Source organism: Schistocerca americana, chromosome 5 (assembly GCF_021461395.2).
Source record: "Schistocerca americana isolate TAMUIC-IGC-003095 chromosome 5, iqSchAmer2.1, whole genome shotgun sequence".
Classification (NCBI taxonomy): domain Eukaryota; kingdom Metazoa; phylum Arthropoda; class Insecta; order Orthoptera; family Acrididae; genus Schistocerca; species Schistocerca americana.
Genome location: NC_060123.1, coordinates 32,338,033 through 32,360,019, shown reverse-complemented (window position 1 = coordinate 32,360,019; position 21,987 = coordinate 32,338,033). Strand labels below are relative to the sequence as shown.

The following is a 21,987-nucleotide window of genomic DNA, read 5'->3' as shown; positions in this document are numbered from 1 at the left end:
TGCTTGTAAAATAAAGATAGTCAATCAAACAATGAAAATAAGGCTTCCTCACTGCTATCACTCACTATCTAGTGTCTCTGTCACTTTCTTCTGCTAGTCATCATTTTTAAACAAGACTGTTTGCATTTGTGTCATGTGATGCCAACCAAACAGTCCACTTTTTACTTTTATTTTCCAGGACCCCATACACCATTTTCTTCATTCTGCATTTTTGTAGCTGTTGTAACTCTGTGTAGTAAGTGTACACAATTAAAGAGCATGCACCTCCATGGCTGGTCTCAAGAGACCGCCTCGCACAGATGGTGCAGCATGTGCCGTGCTGTGTGCAAAACAGCCTTATATAAGCCAGCGTGCCAGGCCCTAATATGATAAATGTGTACTTCACTGTTATACTGTGCCTTAATTTACGCCTTGGCTATGTGTGCTGATTATTTTTTAATTCAGTGTCTTAGCATATTACTTCATATAGTGGTAGAATAAAAATTGGTTTGTGGAAATTATGAATCTGTGTTTGTGCAACACTACAGTAATAACCATCATAATTTTCCTAATATTTAGGGATTTCTTTGACTTTTGTTATAACAGGTAAAAGGCATTTGGAGATGCCAACTTTTGAACTTACTGAGTTGACCTCTCGTGATATTTTTTGTGGGTCTTTATTAAGTCGTCAATGTTTTCTTCTATTTCCTTATCATATTCTTCCTTCCCCTCATCATCATAATTATCATCTTCCTTCTTTGAAAAACAATCTACTTTTTCCTACTTCTCCATGAGTTCTTCAATTAGTGTTTTCTCAACTACAGCTTCTGCACTACTTGCTGACACTCTCATTATTTGTGATGTATCTGTGTTTTTTCTTTATAATTTTCACTATCATTTTGCATCTTTGAATTCCTCCTCTGTTCCTATTTTGAACCTCCTCCTGTTTATCACATCATAAATAGTTTTGCAAAACTTAACCATTGTTTTGCTACATTGTCTTACTGTTTGAAATTCGAATTTCAAATCTGTTCTCAATTTGCCATTGGAGACTTTTATTGTTATTTCAATTTTCTTTATATTACTCTCATTCTTGTCAATTTCTTCCTCAATTTTATGAGAGTTATTTTCTTGTCTGTCAATGTTTTCTTCAAGTTTCTTTGAGTTGCTTTCCACTTGTTAGTTTTTTCTTCCAATTCATTCATGTTTTTTCTGTTAAGTTCTGCTATACTATCTATTAAATTTGTTAGTTTTTTCTTCCAGTTCATTTATGTTCTTTTCTGTAAGTTCTGCTACACTATCTATTAAATTTGGGCTCCTTCCTAATCATGTCTTTGGTAGTTCTGCATATTTGACCTTCCTGCCTCTATGTTTTCTCATCTTATCATTTGGGGAGTGCTTGAGTTTCTGCACTATGGTCCTTGTTACTGTTTGCTTGCCAAAATTCCACATTACTTACATTTTCTGTTTGACAATTTGTTGGTACTGATGGCTCCATTTAAAATTTCTACATTGACAAACACTGATCCAGAAAATATTACCCAATGCTTGAAACTGTTACAGTTTTCCCACACAAAGTTTCATCACATGCAATTATAGCACTACTATTGCTTACTGCAGCATTTCTAATTACACATCGACAGCACATTTGATACTCGCATTTATCACTTTCTGCTGCCAGTGGCTGCTGTGTGCTCTGATGTTCCATCTGCACATTTGAAGTTTAGTCATCACGTGGTCATCCTTCTTCTTCAATCTTCTCTGTTCCCTTGTTACGATCACAGCTTTTAGTTCAATTTCTTTGCAAGGCTCATTTTCCTTTTCTTTATAGTATCTGCATCCAGGAATTGATACACTTTCATCCTGTTTAAGGACCCAGTTCAGGGTGTATACATGGACAGGGAAAAAAAATTCCCGAATTTTTCCTGGTTGAAAATAGACTTTCTCCTAGGTGAAAATACACTTTTTTGTGTTAAGTGACAGTATATTTTTCCTCGGCACTGTAAAACTTATCAATTCTTTGAATGTTTATGGTTTTGTACACTGACGTAGAATTTCCCAACACTTTAGAAAACGAAACTCAGGGGGAAAAAAAACATGTTTTGGAAAGATCTTTGATGCGCAGCAACATGTACGCTGCATATTTTCATGTTACGACGGTATAAATTTGAATTTCACCAAACACAACATGTTACTTTCTGAAGCCTAGAAATTGAGATTGCGACGCGCTTTTGTAAGCCAGTCATAGCTCACGTCACGTGATTTCACCAGCTGATGACAGCATACGACACGTGATGTAGTCAGCCAATAGCGAGACCACTCGTAAGCAGCACGAACACACAAATAAGAACAGTTAATGGTTTAAATTAATATACATAGTGTTGCTACAAGAAAAACAAAGCTTTCACATATAATATTGGTCTCTAAGATTAATAAACATGTAATGTTGATCTTTTTTGCGCATGATACATTTTAAGATACACCACACAAATGTGCCAGTAAAATTTTTAATGACGTATATGTCTGATCTTCTGGGCTCAAAATTCTTCTAGATGGTCATCCTCAAAGAGTTGATTTTTAAACGAGAGTCAAACGCTCTGTGATTTAAGAAATTCATTGTCCATCTCACACATAGTTCATCTTGCGTAAAAGGAAATTTACTTTGAAAGTAATGCTTTTCAAACCACCATTAGCAATATTTTACCTGTTAGAAATTGGTTCATTTCAGCAGTTGCCAGAGTGTGCCAGGTAACAGGTGTCACTGTGCTTGCGCAGCTACGATGATGTAGGAAGCCCGCATGTTCGTATGTATAAAATATTAAAAGATATTGCATTGTGTCATAAAAGAAACAAGACATCAGAGGATACACTTCAAGAGAATAGGAATTCTGTAAACCATACTAAAATGCATAATTCAGCTTAAAGTGCACATTCATGTATCCAGAATTGGATGTACATTTTCTTGAGTACCAGTACTGTATTATCTCATGTTTGGTTCTTTATTATGGCATAATGCCATAAGAGCTAGAAGATGGAAAACATGCACTTGAAATGCAGCGAACAGTTGAAATTAGCCAACAGTGTGAAATTAAACACTTCATTTCAAATAAATTGACTGCCTCAGTGCAAAAGATTAATAAAAGCCAAATCTTTTTAGCAAACTGACAAAAATAACTTCATTGTTCTGCAAGGCAATTAGTCATTGACTGTCATAAAGGTGAAAATAAAACCTGAAACTAATAACATATTTTAGCCTTCCATAGTTATCCGAACATATTTTAATTCATTTGATAGCTCCCAGCCCCAGAAATCTGTATTGTTTTCATTTAATGTGAGAGCTATAAATGAAGAGGAAACAGTAAAATCACTAAGCGTAAACACGGGTTACGTGGAGACTACCCACCTCCCCATTGCAACTCAGACTGCTCTGTGGATCAGCCCCGGATCTCGGATATTCCCGAACCGGGTCAGTACTAGATAGTGGCGCCCAGCCACACACATCTACAGCCAGAAGCGGGAGAAGGTACTACTCATACGCGACTCAACTGCGCATGCACAAGAGCCCGCCCGCAACTGCTCAAATAAATCTAATGTAAAAAGCTGTCACATCACGCTCATCAGAAGCAATTTGTTGTTGGGAAGCCTTGCATAGTCTTCCTAAAGCCTCTGACACACTTTGCTGTTGGCAGGCACTTGTAGAAGCACTGTGTTTTATTGTTGTATATGGCATATTTCCTTTGCAACTTAAGTATTATTTTCGTTTTTTTTTTTTTTTGTTTTTTTTCCTGTTGTTCATGTTTTGTTGCTGCAGTATTATTCTGCAGAAGCAGGATACAGTAATATCCTTTGTTAGAGTATTGGTTCTTACCAGTCAAAATCACAAAAATGTAACTGAAAACTAATACAATGAAAAATTCCTGGAATTCTAAAAATTTTCCGGGCTTTTCCCAGATTTCTCCCAGATGAAAAAATTCTCGGGTTTTTCCTGGATCTCCCAGTTGTCCCGGGTGGTATACACCCTGCAGCTGTAAATGGACTCTTCTTCCACTTCTTTGTAGCTGTCCCATCTGAAGACTGGAACACTCGTGTCACAAGGGAGCCCCTATTTTATGTCCTTTTGCATGACCTGTGGATTACTGTTGTTTGTAATCAGCACTGGATTGTCTTCCCACAGCATTGCCAGACAAAGCTACTCCCACAGTACACGTATCACTGTAATAGTATTTTTCACCATGTGTGTGTGATAGGTGTCCTCTCACTTTGACTTCCTCTCTTCAGTATAACTTTCTCAATAATCATTCTATAATGAATAAGGCTCTTGGAAATAAACATTTTATAGGTAATACTGAGTTTACTGTATATTCAGTCCATAAAAACACTCCCTATGTCAATCTAAAACATCACGTAGCTACAGGAACACACATGCCATTCACATTGTCGTGCTAGTTAGCCATTGCTCTTTTAAAGTCAGTTTGATCACTGTTAGAAAAAAATAAATACTTATTTGGACGGCACAATATTACTTAGAATAAATGATTCACAATAACCTTTGTGTCAACGAGGTTGTACCCCAACTTGTACACATTCATTCCAAGATCTCACCTGCCGACTGATCACTTGCTTGACTTTTCAGCAAGTGTCAAAAAGCTTACCCCACTCCTAGCTAACAGGACATCCATGCATCAACTGTGATCCTCAGACCAGAGAGATAAATGGGGATAAATTTGATACGTAGTAGTGGTATCAATATCTGTGCTCTCATGTTGTGGATTAGGAGTGGGTGATAGAACAGAGGAAGGGGAGTCTGTGAATGGGAGGGTCTGGGTGCAGGCTGAGTAAAGTTGGGGTCCTGAGGGGGGGGGGGGTGGAGATGCATGTGGTGGGGCAGGGGTCTAGTGGAGATTGTGGAGATTGAGGAGGATTACGGTAAGAAAGGATGTGTAGCAGGGACAACTGCTATCTCTGCAGCTCTAAAAAGCTGCTGTTTGGGGGAAAGATATTGATGGTATGGGCTGTGAAGCAGCTATTGAAATTGAGCATGTGCCCAAATTGATGGACATCACTTACCTTCAGGAAGCAAAAAGTTTAGTGCTGCAGACAGGTACACATAAAAGTAAAAGTGATGACAACATCCTCACTTTCGGAATTATTAACTCCTTCCTTGGGGAGGAGAGAAGGAAAGCTAAAAAGGTAAGGTAGGTCACTCAGCTGCAGGATGATAGTGCCCACCTGCAGTAAGGACAAGGATAAACAAAGATGAAGGACAGGTATCAGAGAGAGACTAAAAGGTCAGAGATAGTATGTTCATAAGCAATATGTCAGCTTCAGACCAGAGATGACGCAGGCAAAGTGAAGAGTAAAGATAAATAAATGGGAAGACTCAGATGCAAATCTTTTACATACATTACCACAGCACATCCCTTTCCACTCCCAGCAACCCAAAGGAACTAGCAAACTTTGTGAATGAATACTTTGGTGGGATTGCTAAGAAACTGCAAGAGAAAATTCCAGACACATATGTTCTACACCAACAGGACCAGTCACCACAATGGTGCCCTTTACAACAACAGAGTAAGAGGTGGCACAGAAGATACATCATCTAAAGAATAAAAAATCCACAGGGTTGGATGAAATCACAGTCAGTGTGCTAAAGAAATGTATACACAACATAAAAACTCCATTAACAATAATAATTAATAAATCTTTCAGATCTGGCTGCTTTCCTTGATAACTGAGCAAGCAAAAGTAATAACACTACAAAAAAATGGTGATGCAAAAAATGTAGAAAACCACAGACCAATTTCCTTGATGTCTTGTATTTCCAAAATAATAGAAACCATAATGAAAAATAGGATAATGAACTACGTAGAAAAATTTAATCTTCTGTGCAATTATCAACTTGATTTCAGGCCCACAAAAAGTACACAGACTACCATAGCACAGTTTACCAAAGTCGTACAAGAAGCATTAGGCAAGGGTGAGAATGCAACAGGCATTTTGTTGGATTTATCAAAGGCTTCTGACACAGCTGACCACAGAATTTTATTACACAAATTAGAACTATTAGGTGGTGGTGGTGGTGGTTAGTGTTTAACGTCCCGTCGACAACGAGGTCATTAAAGACGGAGCGCAAGCTCGGGTTAGGGAAGGGGGGGGGGGGGGGGAGGAAATTGGCCGTGCCCTTTCAAAGGAACCATTCCAGCATTTGCCTGAAACAATTTAGGGAAATCACGGAAAACCTAAATCAGGATGGCTGCAGACGGGATTGAACCGTCGTCCTTCTGAATGCGAGTCCAGTGTGCTAACCACTGCGCCACCTCGCTCGGCTAGAACTATTAGAAATAAGGGGTACGGCAAAGCAATTGTTTAAATCATACCTGGAAAACAGAGTGCAAAAAGTTGAAATCTCACATATTTGCAAAAGATTGGTAGTAAAACACTTATACAATCCAATATATGTTAATACAGGAGTCCCCGAGGGAAGTGTACTGGGCCCAATCCTCTTCCTTGTATATATAAATGATTTCCCACAGAGCGTCAGGCATGGGGAAAAAATATTATTTGCTGATGACAGCACTGTAGTGATTACAGACAAAAGCTCAACACTGTTAATATAAAAATCCAATGAAGCTCTCAGAGACATCCACAACTGGTCACTAAAGAATAAAGTAACTCTAAATGTTAAAAAGACAAACCATATAAACTTCCAACTAAATAAAAAACCCATTGACATTACAATGAAAGTAAACAATCAGGTACTTGATTGTGTAACAGACAGCAAATTCTTGGCGATGAATGTAGACTGTCTGCTAAAATGGATAGGGCATGTGAGAATTTTAGCAAAGAGGCTATCTTCAGCATGTTACGCCCTGCGAATCCTTGCACCAGTGTGCAATATTTCATCTCTCAAAGTAGCCTACTTTGGATACATGCATTCAGTCCTCAGTTATGGGATAATGTTTTGGGGGTTAAGTGCTGGAAACATACAAACTATTTTCAAGATACAGAAAAGAGCTGTTTGAATAGTAACAAATAGCAGTAACAGGGCACACTGTGAAGAGTTGTTCAAAAAGTTAGAAATTATGACAGTTCCGTGTGAATATACACTCCTGGAAATGGAAAAAAGAACACATTGACACCGGTGTGTCAGACCCACCATACTTGCTCCGGACACTGCGAGAGGGCTGTACAAGCAATGATCACACGCACGGCACAGCGGACACACCAGGAACCGCGGTGTTGGCCGTCGAATGGCGCTAGCTGCGCAGCATTTGTGCACCGCCGCCGTCAGTGTCAGCCAGTTTGCCGTGGCATATGGAGCTCCATCGCAGTCTTTAACACTGGTAGGATGCCGCGACAGCGTGGACGTGAACCGTATGTGCAGTTGACGGACTTTGAGCGAGGGCGTATAGTGGGCATGCGGGAGGCCGGGTGGACGTACCGCCGAATTGCTCAACACGTGGGGCGTGAGGTCTCCACAGTACATCGATGTTGTCGCCAGTGGTCGGCGGAAGGTGCACGTGCCTGTCGACCTGGGACCGGACCACAGCGACGCACGGATGCACGCCAAGACCGTAGGATCCTACGCAGTGCCGTAGGGGACCGCACCGCCACTTCCCTGCAAATTAGGGACACTGTTGCTCCTGGGGTATCGGCGAGGACCATTCGCAACCGTCTCCATGAAGCTGGGCTACGGTCCCGCACACCGTTAGGCCATCTTCCGCTCACACCCCAACATCGTGCAGCCCGCCTCCAGTGGTGTCGCGACAGGCGTGAATGGAGGGACGAATGGAGACGTGTCATCTTCAGCGATGAGAGTCGCTTCTGCCTTGGTGCCAATGATGGTCGTATGCGTGTTTGGCGCCGTGCAGGTGAGCGCCACAATCAGGACTGCATACGACCGAGGCACACAGGGCCAACACCCGGCATCATGGTGTGGGGAGCAATCTCCTACACTGGCCGTACACCACTGGTGATCGTCGAGGGGACACTGAATAGTGCACGGTGCATCCAAACCGTCATCGAACCCATCGTTCTACCATTCCTAGACCGGCAAGGGAACTTGCTGTTCCAACAGGACAATGCACGTCCGCATGTATCCCGTGCCACCCAACGTGCTCTAGAAGGTGTAAGTCAACTACCCTGGCCAGCAAGATCTCCGGATCTGTCCCCCATTGAGCATGTTTGGGACTGGATGAAGCGTTGTCTCACGCGGTCTGCACGTCCAGCATGAACGCTGGTCCAACTGAGGTGCCAGGTGGAAATGGCATGGCAAGCCGTTCCACAGGACTACATCCAGCATCTCTACGATCGTCTCCATGGGAGAATAGCAGCCTGCATTGCTGTGAAAGGTGGATATACACTGTACTAGTGCCGACATTGTGCATGCTCTGTTGCCTGTGTCTATGTGCCTGTGGTTCTGTCAGTGTGATCATGTGATGTATCTGACCCCAGGAATGTGTCAATAAAGTTTCCCCTTCCTGGGACAATGAATTCACGGTGTTCTTATTTCAATTTCCAGGAGTGTATTTATCAAAACATAATGTATAGAAGGAAAAACATTAATCTGTATACCACAAACAGCACAATTCACGACCATGGAACCAAATCCAGACACTGTTTACATCTAAACAGAATAAACAAGTCAAAAACTCAAAATAGTGTTTTATATCGTGGTATTAAATTGTACAACAGATGACAACTAGAAATAAAAGATGTAAATGATCCCTATACCTTTAGTCAAAGGCTAAAAAAATATTTACTAGATAATAGCTATTACACTGCAGATGAATATTTAAAATAACTGTAGATTAATGTTCATGAACATTGTACTGCATAACAAATTTAACTTGACATGATTAGAAAAGTAGTACTAAGTATAGGAGCTTTATATACTGTAAAGAGACATGTTTATTTTATAAGAAATATTTTACAATCATTTGATGACATCCATGCAATGTATATTGTTCTATGGATGAATAAACCAATCAATCAATCATCCCTCAAATCCAAATTTGTATACTTACCCTGCAATCCTTGCTTAGTATTGGTTTCCTTGTACTTGGGACATGTGAACTTGTCCTCCAACATATATTCTCCTCCTGTACCTCTCCTGGACTCAACTTCTATAAACAAACCCCAATTGTAGCATTTCATTATTTACTTAATTACATATTTATTTTAATTTTTTCATTACTATTTTTCTGTGAGCTCCCCCCACCCCCTCTAAATTTCCCATCCTTTCTATTTCTTAATTGCATTGTTTATTATACTTTGCATTTCCCTTCCTTTTTAATCCATGTTTACTTTTCACTCATCCCTTTCTGTCTCTGCCAATTGAAGCTGGCACAGTTCTTATCTGTGTACTGTCTTTGACCTCCTACTGACTATGATACATTTTCCTTGATGCCTTTTACAAGCAGACTCTGAGGGACCAGCCCCCACCCCTCTTTTCTGGTCTTCCTGAACCAATTCCTTTCCCTCCTCGAAGAAAAAAATGTAGGTTTCAAAATTAGGGATTAGTATTTTCTACTGTAAGTGTTTCTCTTGGCAGTACTTGGGATTTTGACTCCTGAAGATAAATAAAGGCCAGCCAGTCAGTCACTCTTATTGTACCTTTGAAATTTTTTTGCAGTTTCTGTTGTTATAATTATTTTTTATTCTTTCCCCTTGTTAACTCTTTCTTATATTTGTCTTGGACTTTTCTTTTGAATATCCATCTGTACTGGGCTTTTGGTGAATAATGAGACCTCAGGGTTTGCAAGATAATGTTGTTAGCAGGTTAATGTATTTTACTGTCAGTCAATTACAGGAAGTGCCAATGCACTTTGCACTTCTTATGAGCTACTGATCATTTTTGTGCACACTGTGTCTCAGAGTCTTATCAGCTAAGGTACATAATCATATTGATAAAAAATATTGTATATGAATCTCTCATATTTCCTCCATTTTGCAAAAATTGAATTCGAGCCTTAATCAGAGTTAATTCTTAATGTTTTTCAGGTTTTGTGAAGCCATTGCATCAAATAATGAAGAGACTATCAGCAACACGTTATTACAATTATCTGTTTATATCATGCTGGAAAATACTGTGCTTCTTTGTGTCTATACTGGTAATCCTTGCTCTGCAGAACGAAAATGTAAATAATTTCTTCAGTCTGCTTCCTACAGCTTTTGGACCACATAAAATAACAGTAATTGAAGTGAGTATTTGATAGCTGAGTGAAAAATATTATTTATGAGCAGACTAAACTTTCTGAAATCATTATAGTTTGTCTTACACTAAAGAAATTTCAGTTTATGATTATTTGTTGAATAATCCTCTTTCAGGTAATAAGTTCTGATGCTGGTACAAGTGTGTTAGATGAGGCTCTTACAACTCCTGAGAAGTTTCAAATGGACGCATACTATTATGCTTCAGTCTTTGTACTTATCATACAGATATGCGCAGCATATATCTGTTATATATTTGGTAAGTAGTATAGTAAATGCCTAGAGAGTAGTACATATAAATTTGCAACACCATTCATCATTTTGGAACTTAACTACAACACTAGCATAATGATTAAACAGCAAAGACAACAAAGTAACATTTGAAAATGTGCTGAGCAATCTCATTGACAACTCCTTTTATTCCATAGAAGAATTTCTATTACTATATGTATAAAAGATGGGGGTTAGGACTTATTAACTCACAACATCTGTATATAATTTTTCTTTTTGAAGAAAAAAAAAGGACTTATAAATCTTCAGAATGTAACCATATATAGAAATTAATTTGCAATGTGAAGTTAGAATGACTCATTCCAAATCATTACAAGCTATGATGCAAAATGAGCATTACAACATGAAACTAACTAATTAATCTCTATAAAATATAGCACAGTATTGACAGCAACTAAGATATTGAATACTGTGGTCTGACTAGGTACATACAATCAAGATTTGGGTCTCCTGTAGGAGTGCTCGGATAGCCAAAGTGGTTGAGGTGATCGCTTACAACAAGCAGGAAATCCAGGTTTGAGTTCTGGCCTGGCACAAATTTTCATTTGATCTGAAATAGTTTACAGATGATGCATAACCAGAATCATAATTTGCTAGTTCATTCTTATTTTAATATAGCTGTTGATCATAAATGCTGTGTCTCACACTGCTCTACAGTATTTAATTCATACCAAGGCAAAACAGTGTCTCACCCTGTACAGGAATCATGATAATACAGTGTGAGCACAAAGGAGTGTATTTATTTAAATCTTACTCCATTGATCCAACTCCGATAAACTCACAAGGATATATACATAGGTAGTATTAAAGCAATCAATCATACAAAAGTAATACTCCATGTCTGCATTACACACAAGTGGTAAGAATGTGTGATTACAGCAAACGCTAGACACAGAAAGTGAAACACATATACAAAAATGGTTCAAAAGGCTCTGGACACCATGGGACTCAACTGCTGTGGTCATCAGTACCCTAGAACTTAGAACTACTTAAACCTAACTATCCTAAGGACATCACACACATCCATGCCCGAGGCAGGATTCGAACCTGCGACCGTAGCAGCAGCGCGGCACCAGACTGGAGCGCCTAGAACCGCACGGCCACCGCGGCCGGTAAAAACAAATACAGAACCAGTGTAAATAACTATGAATATTACATGAGTACAGTACCCACATCATTGCTCAAACTTACATTATGGGATATCAACTCAAAATTTCTGCTGCACAGATCTATTAGGTTTTTTTAATTGTGGCTAAAACAACTCTTCCAAACTGTAAAATCACCATTCCAGTAGAAATTGCTTCAGGTGCTCCCTAAAAGAGGAGTAGTTATCAAATTTGTTTTTAATATGTGGAGGGAGAGCATTAAAAACTTTTACACCAGGAACTGCACACCTTTTTGTACCATGGTCAGGTTTTTACAATCATTGTAGAAATCACACATTCTCTTTGTATCATATCTGTGGTATTCATTATTTATTTTATAAAGCTCAGTATTTTTGCAGATGAAACACACAAGAGAAAATATGTATTGGGAAGTAATAGTAAGAATTTTTAGTTTCCAGAACATTTTTTTACAACTGCATGTAGAGTATACACCAGTCATTATTCTTACAACACGTTTTTGATCCAAGAGTATTTTCTTTGCTAGTGTCTGGTTTCACCAAAATATAATACAATATGTTATAAGAGAATGGAAATATCCATAGAATGTTACTTACATTGTGTCTGTATTTCCATTCTTGGACAGAAAGTGTAGGGCAAAAACTGATGAGCTGAGTCTCTTCTGGAGATTTATTTTATGATGAGAGTCAATTACAGCACCTAAGAACTTAGTTGTTTCAACTCTTTCTATTGACTCTCTGCCACACTTCAGAGTTAACTCATCCTCTGTTTTAGCAGTTCCAGTGAATATATTTAGTCTTATTGCATTTCAAAGAGAGTCCATTGATGCTAAATCTTTTCACCAAATCATTAAGAATATTCTTAATAGATCCTTGAAGATCTTCACACGTATGACCATCAATCATAATGTTGGTGTCACCTGTAAAAATAGTAAAAAGGCACTGTAGCTCTGAACATTGAGGTAGATCATTTATAAATATGAGGAACCGTAAAAGACTAAGAACAGATCCTTGGGACATTCCGCATTTAATGGTACTCCAATCCGGTGAAACCAAACCACTATGGATCTCATCAGTACTATCTACTATTACCTTCTACTTTCTATCTTTGAGGTATGATTCCAACCACTTATTTGCTACAGCACTTATTCATAATGGGTCTGCTTTTTGTAATAGAATTTGGTGCTTCACAGTGTCAAAGGCTTTTGACAAGTCACAAAATAACCGTATTGTTACCACTTTGTCATTAATTGAATCCAGAACTTTACTCGTGAAAGAATACATTGCTTGTTTGACTGACAGACCTTTTAGGAAACCAAACTGACTTTTCCTGAGAATGTTGTATTTATCTGAGGTTCATTCAAATGAAACCTGGTCAGTGCATCTACCTTCTCCTTACACGTAAGGTGGCAAAATGTAACTGCGGGTATGGTGGTGCCATCTATTGGTAGACAGACTGATGCGTGTGCACTGTTTGATGTCGCATAGTGCCAGTGTGGTTTCAAGCTGAAGAGAAGGTGGTCACACATGTTATCATCCACTACCGAACGTGCAGGCAAGTGAGCAGGAACAATGAGGATTGATTCGATTTTTGGTGGTGGAGGTAGTTGGAGGCCATGAAATGTATCAACAGATGAAGGCTGTGTACAGTGAGTACAGTCTGAGTCAGTCAAGTGTTGTGGAATGGTGCAAACGATTCCTTGAGGGGCACAAGTCACTGGAAGACGATGCTCGTCCTGGACAGGCTCATTGTGTCGTCACACTGGAAGTGAAGGCTTTAGTTTTGGACAACTGTAGAATCTCTGTGGACGGGATCCATAGGTTACTGGGTATTAGCATGGGCACCGCTGAAGTGTGTGACTGGGTCCAGGCCTGGATCCGACAGCAGCCTACTAGCTTCTTCAAGGATGGAATCAACCGGCTAATGTAGCAATGGGATAAATGTGGTGACAGTTTTGGCAACTATTTTTGAGTATGTATACTGTAGATAACTACATTTTTGCGTTAATAAAATTGTTACCATTACTTTACACTAGTGACTGGGTTTCATTTGAATGCTGTTGTAGATGTTTGAAAATTCTTGTATACATAAGCTTTTCCAGAATCTTTTAAAAAGCAGTTAGAAGGGAAACTGGTCTGTAATTTGTGACTTCAGTTTTGTCACCTTTCTTGAAATTGGGTTTTACAACAGTACATTTGAGGCTGTCAGGCACAGTTTCTTGTCATAAGGATGCATTAAAATGTGGCTGAGTACATCACTAATAAAAGCACAGCTCTGATTTAGTAAATTACTAGAGATATTATCTACACCAGTGGAATGTGTATTCTCAAGAGAGATGATCGTTCTTCTAATTTCAGATGCTGTGACATGTCTGATATGAATTTTACCTGTATGTTTGGGTATAGTCTTTTGCATATGACTCAGAACTTCATTAACAAAGCCCTCACAGTGTATTTGTTCTGAAACTGACAAGAAGTGCTTATTCTTAAAAAGTTCTTGCGGTTTTCCCTGTCTCCCTTCTAACAATATTCCAAATAGTCCTCATTTTGTTATGAGAGTTATCAATTTATTGCTCATAATAAAATGCTTTTGATTTTTATGTTATCTTCTTTAATATCTTACTGTACATTTTACAATGGACAGTTTTCATTGTGTCCTTAGACTTTCTAACTGCAATGTAAAGTTCCCTCTTTGTTTAACATGATTGTTTAATTTCCTTTGTGATTCAGGTTTTGTTCAATGGTGTACCAGTATTGCTTCCAACAAACTTTTTTGGGAATACCTCTTCAAAGACAGCTGACAAGTCATTTATGAATATATTAAATTTAGCATTAACTTCATTCACCTTGTATACTGGGCTCCAGTCTATCTGTTGTGTTTAAAAACTTCCAGTGCATCACTAGTCATTGTGTTTAAAAACTTCCAGTGCATCACTAGTCATTGATCCAATAGACGTCCAGGTGAGGATTAATTTCTTGAGGGGTATACAGTCATGCAGAGTGAGGAGTTGTCAATCATGGTCAGACAGTCCATTCAAGACAGGGGTGATAATGAAACCATTGTACCTACTTAAATCTATAAATATATTATCTATCAAAGTCTGACTCTCAGATGTGATTCTAGTGGAAAAGTCAGTTACTGGAATGAGATTATATGAATGCATAAGAAAAAAAGAAAAAAAAAAAAAAAAAAAAAAAAAAAAAAATGGTTCAAATGGCTCTGAGCACTATGGGACTTAACATCTGTGGTCATCAGTCCCCTAGAACTTAGAACTACTTAAACCTAACTAACCTAAGGACATCACCCACATCCATGCCCGAGGCAGGATTCGAACCTGCGACCATAGCAGTCTCGCGGTTCCGGACTGAGCGCCTAGAACCGCGAGACCACCGCGGCCGGCAATGCATAAGATGTTGGAGCTTTACTCTGTTGTTATTTTCAGTTAAAAAGTTTACATTAAAAGCCCCCAGAATGATAATTCCATTAATTTTAGAAAATAAAACAATAACAATAATTCTATTTGAACCAAAAAGACCCTAAAGTTAGATCCAGGTATCCTGTAAATTGCCACTACTATTATTGGGGAGCTATCTGCTGTACTTTCTATTGCACGTGCTTCAAATAGTTGCTCTAAACAGTATTTACTTACATCTATAGATCTAAATGTGACCTTAACAAAATAGCAACACCACCTCTTTCCTTGTTGTCCCTAGGGTAGGAGCTTGCAGTGTTGTAGTTAGAACATAAATGTAATAAGTTAATGCCACTTGTGATATGATGTTCTGTAAAGCACAATATTTGAGCATTTTTTATACAATTTCTGTCATTTATATTAACTGATAGCTGATCTACTCTGCTGCTAAGCCCCTTAATGTTTTGATGAAATATAGGCAGATTAGACTTGTTTGTAGAGATATCACTTACCTTGGGTGCTCGAACTATTTCAAAATTTGTGTCTGTTTTCTGTTTGTTTTCTAGTCACCTGGTTTAAACTACTATTTAATTTTCAACTCGTTGATGGTTTTACTGTTTGCTGCTCACCAAAAATCCTAGTTTCTTCATTTTTCCACGAAATACGAGGAAATATTTTACCAGCAAGTAACTCCTTTCCTGATGCATTTAAATGTGGGCCATGAGCCATATAGAATCTTGGTTCCAAAATGTTTATGTCTATAACATCAGCATTCTGGACATGGGCACATATTTCCATGAAACTCTTGTTTGTGATACTAATCTCGCAGAACACACATGACCAACTTGATAAATCATGATGTTGCAGGACATTCACAACAAGTACATTTGTATGAGTTAAATTATTTAGACATTTTCTCAGTTCTGTGCTAGCCTTGTAAGTCTCTTTTCTATAAACATCATTAGATGCCCCAGCAATACAACAAAATTGTCCTTAGTCAAACTAGTTACTTCACTTAATTTTGCTAGTGTTGTTAGTTCACATGACGGAGCCCAGGCTTCACGAATAGGACAGATGGAGATTTAGGCCACTTGTGGAGGTGTTCTTGGATAGCCAAAGTGGTTAAAGCCACCACTCGCCATAAATGAGAAATACGGTTTCAACTCCCAGTCTTGCACAAATTTTCACTAGTTCAGAAATATTCTACAGCTGACGTCAAACCACAATCACAATTTGCGAGTTCATTCTTAATTTCTTATTTGGGCTGCACTTTGCTGGACTTTTTTATTTACAATATAGTCTACTAGTTGCTTGTGGAAATAGCCTATATAGTTCATAGAGAAAAAATTGTATCTCAAGGAATTTTTGTAATTTACGATACCAGTAAACAATGTGCACATCAAAATTCAACTCCCCTAAAAATGGTTTGTTTTAAGAATGGTATAACTGATTTGAAAGCCCTCATTTTTTTCTTTTGAACAAACACTTTACTTTCTCCAGAAACTTGATATTACAGTAGTTATTCATATTCAGAATTTTTGTGTTCCAGAGCGTTGCAGTCTTAAAATATATTTCTCCTCAAAATCCACTTTTATGACTTTGTGGGCCAATTTTATTGTATCCAAGAATGTATACTTTTAAAATCTAGAACATGACTGTAAACAGCAACAGTAAACCGATGGTCTTGGAAAGGATGAAAAAATCAGCGAAGCAGTGCTTAACATGGGTTTATGAGAACCCTTGACCTGATTTTGATAATTATAAAATTATCTTCTTCAGAAGGAAATTTCGATGATTGTTACATTTTGTGTTGAAAAGGTACATTAGAATAAATCTATTTGGGCCCTGTCATAGTGAATTTTTGCTTGACAAGACACAGTTTTATACTAATGTACTGGTACTTTTTCAACACAATATCCAACAAGCATCACAATATCCTTCTGAAGGAGATGACTTTATATTTATCAAAACATAGGGCAAGGATTCTAATAAACCTGAGTAATGCAACTTGTTGGCTTGTTTTTTCATCCTTTCAAAGACAGTATACTTTCACTAAAATAACATATTAGTTTAATAATTATTCCAGTTAGAAAATTTCACTTTCTGGAAAATTCTTGGCAATCTTTGTGAATCCTTGTGCTTGTTGAAACTTCCCTCCATAAAATAGTACTTATTATTTTGTCATTTTCTAGTTATACAGCTTTTGATCAAACAGTAAATATTATTGGTAGTGTGTTGGTATTGCTAAGAGTATGTTAAAAGATATTTTCAAGTTCTGAACCCTTCTTACACATCATTACCTCTTCTGAAAGTGTGCTGTTAATATACATGAATAATAATCAATGACTGTTTATTTATTTTTTTGAAATGGGCATAATGTGCCCACCCTGTAATGGGCATTATGGAAAATAAATTGGTATTCCTAGTACTAAACTTTGACAGTTTACACTAGAGTGACAGTATTAATATTAATTATTTTTTGCTGTTCTCCACTTTGTGTTACCTAAATAATCCTTGAGCTTGTGATATGAATTATTTAAAAGGTATGCCTTAACCGATTTTTAAATATTTGGATTTTAGTTGACTCTTTAATCTTCTTGGCAATTTATTGTACAACTGCTTTTCTATATGGAAAATGTTCATTTGTGTTTTTTGTTAGTCTTGATAAATGTTTTGTCTGGCTCTTGTTCCATGATCACAAATTTTGCTGTTCATTAGGTAATTGCAAATGTTTTTCTTGACATGTATAATAGTTTAGCAGACATAGTCACATAGTGCAGTTATAATCCCCATTTGTTTAAAAAGCTTTTACAGAGAGCTTTGTTACTATTTTCAGTTATTATTCCAGTGGCCTTTTTCTATAGTTTGAATACTGTGTCCATGTTTTGCAAATGGGACACCTCACAAAATGATTGCACAACTAATGATGGCATGCATATAATAATAGTGTGTGACAACAAGATGTTGCCTGGAACATTGTGATGGCAGCTCTCTAAGGGTGTAGACTGCTGATTACACTTTGCTAGTGTACCTGTGTGTTCATTCCATATCAAGTGACAGTGAACATTAGTTTGTAAAAAATCTGTGTCCATTACATTATTCATGAAATTTTCATTTGCATTTAATTTTACAAAATTAATTTCCTTCTGTAAGTAGAGATTCATATTGTTTTGTTTATTTTCAGTGAAAGTTTATTACATGATGAGTAATTGCAAATATCATTTGGGGTTTCATTTGCTTTAATTATTAGGAGTTCTGATGTTTTATCTGTGATTTAAATGTTGCTGTTGTAAACAAGAAGAATTTTTTACCTATTTAGTGTATGGATAATTTAATCTGCTTCTGTTTTCAACTTCTACCACATATGAATAACCTCCTCCATATTGGTACTTCCAGGTATTCTTTTTATATTATTTTCTGTTTAAGTGTGCTTAAAATGCACTTTAAGGTTTTCATTGATATGAACAAAAATTTCTAGAACAGCTCTATTTTCTTGTGCTTCTTTCTTCCATCTTTTTTGTTTCATTTTGTACTTTCATCTCACGAACGCCAGTGGAGAAAGCTAAACCTGGTAAACTGTGAGCAAGTATAATTTAATGTGACAGCATTATCACACAATCTATGTCTCATATTGTGCTACATGCAATATTGTCTTGATCAGCAATGAACAGCCCTTGTTCAATAGTAAGAAACCTCCCTGCTTAATAAGAGCAGGGAATAGATTATACTTCTGTACTTCATATCTTACAATTTGAAAAGTAAAAACTCATGTTGAATACAAAGGTTACCTAGAAGATGATGTTTTAGCTTGATTGTAAAGTTAACTGTGGTATTCTTTGAAAAAAAAAAAAAAAAAAAAAAAAAAAAAAAAAAAAAAAAAAAAAAAAAAAAAAAAAAAAACCAGCCCAGTATTATCAGAGGAAGGTTGTGAAGAGTAGCTTGTTACCCCTGATAGCAAGATTTCAAAATATTAAAAGCAAAATGTCAAAAGAAACAATGTACAGAGTACAATAAAGTTGTTGTGGAAATGCTAATCAAACAAGACTTTTGGTGGGACTGATTATTTCTGTGTTAGCAAATAATACATTACATGTGATGGATTTTACTTGATATACAGTTAGACAAAAGACATTATTAAAAAAAAATGGATACATACAACAGGAAAAAAGATATTGGTCTAAATCACTGAATTTCTAACATATAAAACAGAAATAAATTTGTTCTTGTTTTTTGACATTTTAACACATTTCAAGAGTTCAAATTTAGCATGTTTTTGTCTGTGTTGTTTATTAATATTTTATAGTAGTTTAGAATCATGGAGATTACTTGTATAATAACAAATATGACATTTTCTGGCACACTATCAATTTTTTTATGGTTTTGTGGTATATTAAAGAAGAGTTTTGGCTAGAAGAGTTTCGTCAATAACAAGATAATCTCTTGTTTCAGGAAAATTTGCCTGCAAAATAATGATCCAGCCAATTGCTTTTGCATTCCCTGTGAATGTGACAGTTCCACTGTCTATTTCATTACTAATTGTAATGTGTGGGTTAAAGAACACAGATCCTTGCACTTACCAGAACATTATACCAGATTACCTTTTCTTTGATGCACCAAGCTCTTACACAGTTGGTGACTTCTTGGGGACACAGGTAAGTATATTATCATTAAAAATTTACATTATTGTTAATTTTATTAGTAAGTTAATAGTACATCATAGTTTCGTGATGGCCATTCATGTGAACAGACATTTGGTTACCTGTCTGCTCAATAGAATGCTCGACATTAATACCAACATAGCTGATTTATAACATGGCTGCTTTCACATGTGGTCCTGTCCTTTATAGGGTAGGAAATGCCTGTGACTGAACTGCAGTAGGAGGTGTTGGGTGAGCATATGAACAAGTCTTGCAACTGGGTCATCTGTGAGAGAATGGCCCATGGTGTGCAGAATTGGGAGTAAGACTGGAGTAGGGATGGAAAAGGATATTTTGTAGATGTACTTTCTCTCCCACCAGTCTTCCTCCCCCCATGTGGGCATTTTCTCTCTCTCTCCCTCCATCTATCTCTCTCTTTCTTCCCCTATCATCTCTTTCCGTCCCTCTCTCCTTCTCTCTTCCCCCCATTTCCCATTTCTTGTCCATCTTTCTTTCTTTTCCCCCCTCTCTGCCGCCCTTATCCCTCTTTCTGTATCTCTTATATGGTCTTCCCATCAGAACTCCTTATTAATAGAAAACAGCAACTTACTTTTGACAGCCAAGAGTGGAAATATGATTGCTGCTCATGTCTCTTTTAGCAATTTAAGCTGATAAATTAGATTCCTGTCTAACCATAGATAGGAACTGAATATTTTTAAAGTCACAACATTACCCAAAAGCAAGCAACTCTCATTATACAGTGGTAGACATAACATAATAGTTCTGCAAATCAAATAAAATATGAGAAAAAAGGGAATGGAACAAAGAACATAAATTTTTTTATAAAAGCTCCACCTCCTCCATATGTATTCAAATAAATAGGTATCAGAAGTGACCTTACATTTATTGGGACATTTCATGGCAGACCGGTTGCCCCCAATACTGTTCATGCTGGCACCTGTTTCTGGGTCTTTGAAATGTATACTATGATCTATGATTTACAGATAAATTAACAAAACCATCTTTGAGGCAGTTGTACAAACTGAAGTAATCCCCAAACAGACTTGTTACTCCCTTTCTCCAAACCACCGAAGACCCACCTACCAACTACATGCTACCCCATACAGCAACTGTGCTTCCCATATTTCGATTCATCAGTCTCAACTACTGTCTCTGTGCAACCCAGGAGATCACCACTTTCGACAGTGCAACACATGAACTCCTCAGTGGAGGCTCCTGCCCTCAATGATGGTGTGTCTCAACAAATGTAATTATATCGAGATAAAAATATCGAAGCATTTGTTGACTCACAGACGTGTCATCTTCAGATCTCCAGTACCAGCAAACCAACTCCTCTCTCGAATGCTCAGTTGACACAAGTGGAACCCCTCTTTCCTGCAGCACCATTAGAGTCCGTCTGTACAATCCTTTCACAGAACAAGTACCGTTTCCTCAGGACATTTTTTATAAGTTATTTTTGTTCCAAGCAGTCCTGTTTGAAACACCAATCCAGTTTTTCAACATGCAAATTAAATCTGCTCCATATGAGTTACAATCAATCACAAAAACTCCTAAAATATTCCCACAAATAAAGACCTCTCCAAAAAGCACATAAGTAACTAATCAGCCTTAAAATCCATAACAAAACAACTGAAACAAAGCTATCGAGCTACCATCTTCAGCCCCCCCCCCCGCCCAAAAAAAAAAAAAAAAAAAAAAAAAAAAAAAAAAAAAAAAAAAAAAAAAAAAAAAAAATATTTATGTTCAGCAATTATCATTAGCATTAGACTATTATGACACCCAAATAAGTAAAGGAGTATACAATCATAAAAAAAATCACTAGTATGAAGCCCAATATCACAATGCTAATTACACACAATTAAATTCCTACAAGGCAAACAAACTATCATTTAACTTCATTTAAGAAATGGAATAAATGATACATGACAGTGGTAAAAGTCCACTTATAGTGTTGGTGGTAGCTAACTTCATGTAAATGAAAGAAATACAGAACAACATTCTCACTGGCTATAATTCTCATTGACTGTTTCCGTCTGACTCGTGATTGGCCATCTGATCACACTTTTACCAAGATCTACACCTCACGCAAAACTGCTGACACCATAACTGCTTTTCAATCCAATGTTCAAATTGTCTGAATTAGAATGAATTAGATAAACTTGAGAATTTATTTTAGACAATGGAAAATCCAGGATAGAATAATTACAATAATATGACAAGAACAGATTGCTACTCACCATATAGCAGAGTTGCAGATGGACACAACAAAAAGACTGTTAAACAAGTAAGTCTTTGCCAAAAATGACTTCAT

At 37.3% G+C, this 21,987-nt stretch overlaps 1 protein-coding gene across 1 annotated transcript in view; it reads left to right on the top strand.

Moving 5' to 3' along the window:
- The window catches only part of LOC124615848 (chitin synthase chs-2-like), a 231,621-nt gene that overhangs the window by 57,073 nt on the left and 152,561 nt on the right, over window positions 1–21,987 (top strand). The window contains exons 5-7 of the mRNA XM_047144001.1: window positions 9,982–10,181; window positions 10,309–10,450; window positions 19,468–19,670. Of these exons, the coding sequence (XP_046999957.1) occupies window positions 9,982–10,181; window positions 10,309–10,450; window positions 19,468–19,670 (545 nt within the window). The remainder of the gene's footprint in view (window positions 1–9,981; window positions 10,182–10,308; window positions 10,451–19,467; window positions 19,671–21,987) is intronic.